Genomic DNA, 3,056 nt, shown 5'->3' on the forward strand with positions numbered 1-3,056 from the left:
GTGAGACACTGCCCATCCTCACCGCTGTTCCTGTGCCAGAGCCCATGGTGTCAGCCGCCGCGTCCACCCATCCCCGCCACCACTGCCCCTCACCTTTACTAAGCATGACGTCCTTCTCTAGGGACCACGTGTCCTAAGTGTATAAAAGGAAGTCTTGCCGTTCTTTCCTCTAAGGAATATTCTGGCCTTACTTCTTCCAAGACAGACGGGTTTGTCCTTTGAGCAGTTCATGGTGCTCCCAGTAGTCTCGTGTCCAACCTTCATGCCCACAGGAGGCGATGGACAGCGCCACAGCTCAGGGCAGGTACACCTTAGTCCTCAAAGTGAGACCCTGGCTTTCCAGCACTGAAGAGGGCCCGTGCAGCACATGGACCCGATACTACGCATTTTGTGATCTCTAGACGGCTGCTTCCGTGAGCATTGCCTGTGGGTCCCCAGCAGGACAAAATCCTTGACAACTTCCACCTTGTCTCCATCCATCGCGATGCTACCTCTTGGTCCAGATGTGAGGACTTTGGGCTTTACCTTGAGTTGTGCAGACTGAAGGCTGCAATCTTTGATCTTGATCAACAAGTCCTTTCAAATCCTCTTTCAAGGCTGTATCATTTGCATACTGCAGGTTGTTAATAATCCTTCCTTCGATCCTGATGCCGCACACACTCTTCATAGAATCCACCCTCCCTGAGGATTTGCTCAGCATATAGATCGAACATGCATGGTGAGAGGATACTACCCTGATGCCCACCCTTCCTGTTAAATCACGCAGCTGTGTTCACACGCCTGCCTTTCGATCCATGTAGCAGTTCTGAGTGAGCTCAAGGAAGTGCTCTGGAACCCCGTTCTTCTCGAGGTGACCCGCGGTTTGCTGTGTCCACACAGTCAAATGCCTTTGCATAGTCAACGAACCAACGGGGCGTCTTTGGGTATCTCTGCTTGGAACCAAGATCCTATGGCATCAACAGTGCGGTCCCGGTTCCACCACCTCTTCTGGGTCTGACCTGCACGTCAGCTCCCAGCTGTGCTTGTGTGCAAAACCTGTTCTAGACCTGGAGCGTTCTGCGGGGTCACCTTTCTCTACAAATGAGGATCTCTTCCGGTCAGTTGGCCGTTAGCTGTGCTCCAAGATGCCTGGCACAGACAGGCGAGTGAGTGCTGCCTGGGAACATTCCAGGGGGAGCCCATCCGTTCCTGGAGCCTTGGTTTGGGCTCGTGCATTCAGTGCAGCTTGTCCCTTGGCCCCACCACTCCTTTCGGAGGTGGAAGAGTTTGGACTAGTTCTCAGTCAAATGGGGGAGTTCAGTGGGGACGTGGTGGATCGTCCCCGCTCCAGAGGTGCTGTGGCACTCCTGGGTGACTTCTTTTCCTAGGTAAGGGTCGTTGCAGTGGCTCACCCTGATCCCAACACGCCCCACTCCTGGCATCACTTGTGCTGCGGGGCCCTGGCCCTGGCTCAGTGCCTGTTCCCTTCTGAGGTGGGGAAGGAGCCTCGTGGTTCGGGGAGTGCCCTGCCCTGCTGTGAACTCAAGGCCAGCAGCTTGACCTGGGCCACGCTGAGAGAACCATGGGGCTTTGCTGCGCCCGTGGAGTCCTAGCCTCGGAAAACCACGGGGCAGTGAGTTCTACCCGGTCCTGCAGGGGCAGGGTCGCGAGGAGCCCCAGCCCACTGGACGGTGAACTGGTCCTTTCGGTTTGGACCGGTGGAGTCACAATTTGTAGCCCTGGGACCCCCCCCCTGGACCCACCGCAAGGTGGACCTGACCTCCGTAGGCTCCAAATGGGATGTGGCAACGGAGCTGTTCGCTCCACCGCCTTTAGCGTCACTTCAGAGCCAGTGCCCAGCGATCCCTGGAACATCTGATGGCCTCCATGTCCCCAGTGAATGGCCTCCTTGAAGAGGATGGAGATCCTTTTTGTGAAGGTTGGGCAAACGTGGATACTTTTTTGATACTCAGGTTCTTCATTCAAAGGTTCTCTCTCCGCTCGGCGCACTGCCCTCTCTGCATCTGACTCACGGTGAACCTGTGGGACAGGTAGAGCTGCCCTGTGGGTCTCTGAGACAACTCCCCGAGGAGTAGAAAGCCCCCGTCTTTGCTTTGGGGAACAGCTGGTCGTTTTGAACTGCTGACTCTGCAGTGTCCCCCACTACACCACCAGAGCTGTTCCGAGGGTCACGGTCTAACTGGCAACTTTGGGGGGGAGGTGGGGGCGCAGAACGGCTGATTCTCGCTGTCCCACCTGCCTAGTCCATCTTGTTACTGGGGACGCTGCCCACTTGTGACAGTGGGACCTTGCTGCTCCTGGGGAAGATGGGCCAGATTGAGGGGGCTCAGGCTCAGGAACCGTGAGAATCGGAACGGGCAGGCCGTCATTCTCCTGAGCCTCTCCTCCACGAGCGGGATGTCCACAGTCCATGATGCCGGCCGGCTCCCGCCGCTGCTGCTCCGGAGCATCCGGTGAACTTCCTCCAGGGCAGGTTGGTTCTCCGGGGGCGGTAATGGAGGTGCAGCAGTGCCACCTTCTCCCTGGCTCTCGGTCTCACTTTCCCGTGCACCGAGGGGACGGGAGTACCACGGCCTCGTCCTCAGAGGCAGCCATGCGCTGGGGGCTTTGAGAGGCTCCTCTGTCCATCTTCAGACGGCTGCTCCCGGCAGCGGGGTTGTGGATTGAACAAAATGCAGTCTGACCACACCCATCTCTCCATCTGTCCTCCAGCTCCTGGTGACCTCACCCCACACGCGTGCAGTCCCTGCTTTGCTCCCCAACCTGGGCAGACTTCTGGTCCCGGTCGCCTCCAGATCACACACCTGGGTGGATGGCGCCTGAGCTTGTTCCCGCCCCCACCACCACCTGGGCAGCTTTGTGGGCCTCCTCATCTACCCACTCACCTAGGGAGCCCTCTGGTCTCTGCCAGCCTCTCCCTGTGTATATCTGGGCAGGTCCTCCCTGCCCAAGTCACCAAGCAAGGGCCCTCCACTGCTCCGACACTGACCCCACCCACTTTCCTGCCCTCCTGTGCGCCTCCCCACCCAGCCTTCCGACAGCCCACTGCCTGCCTG

The 3,056-nt window shown here is 58.3% G+C and overlaps 1 protein-coding gene across 1 annotated transcript in view; it reads left to right on the top strand.

Moving 5' to 3' along the window:
- SURF6 (surfeit 6) overlaps positions 1 to 1,858 on the top strand; it is a 5,719-nt gene extending 3,861 nt beyond the window's left edge. Inside the window, exon 7 of the mRNA XM_045289363.1 lies at positions 1,768 to 1,858. Within this exon, the coding sequence (XP_045145298.1) occupies positions 1,768 to 1,858 (91 nt within the window). The remainder of the gene's footprint in view (positions 1 to 1,767) is intronic.
- Positions 1,859 to 3,056: the final 1,198 nt, after the last annotated feature.

The sequence above is a fragment of the Echinops telfairi genome, unplaced genomic scaffold (genome assembly GCF_000313985.2).
Source record: "Echinops telfairi isolate 266 unplaced genomic scaffold, ASM31398v2 ScPeMD7_25;HRSCAF=90, whole genome shotgun sequence".
NCBI classification, from domain to species: domain Eukaryota; kingdom Metazoa; phylum Chordata; class Mammalia; order Afrosoricida; family Tenrecidae; genus Echinops; species Echinops telfairi.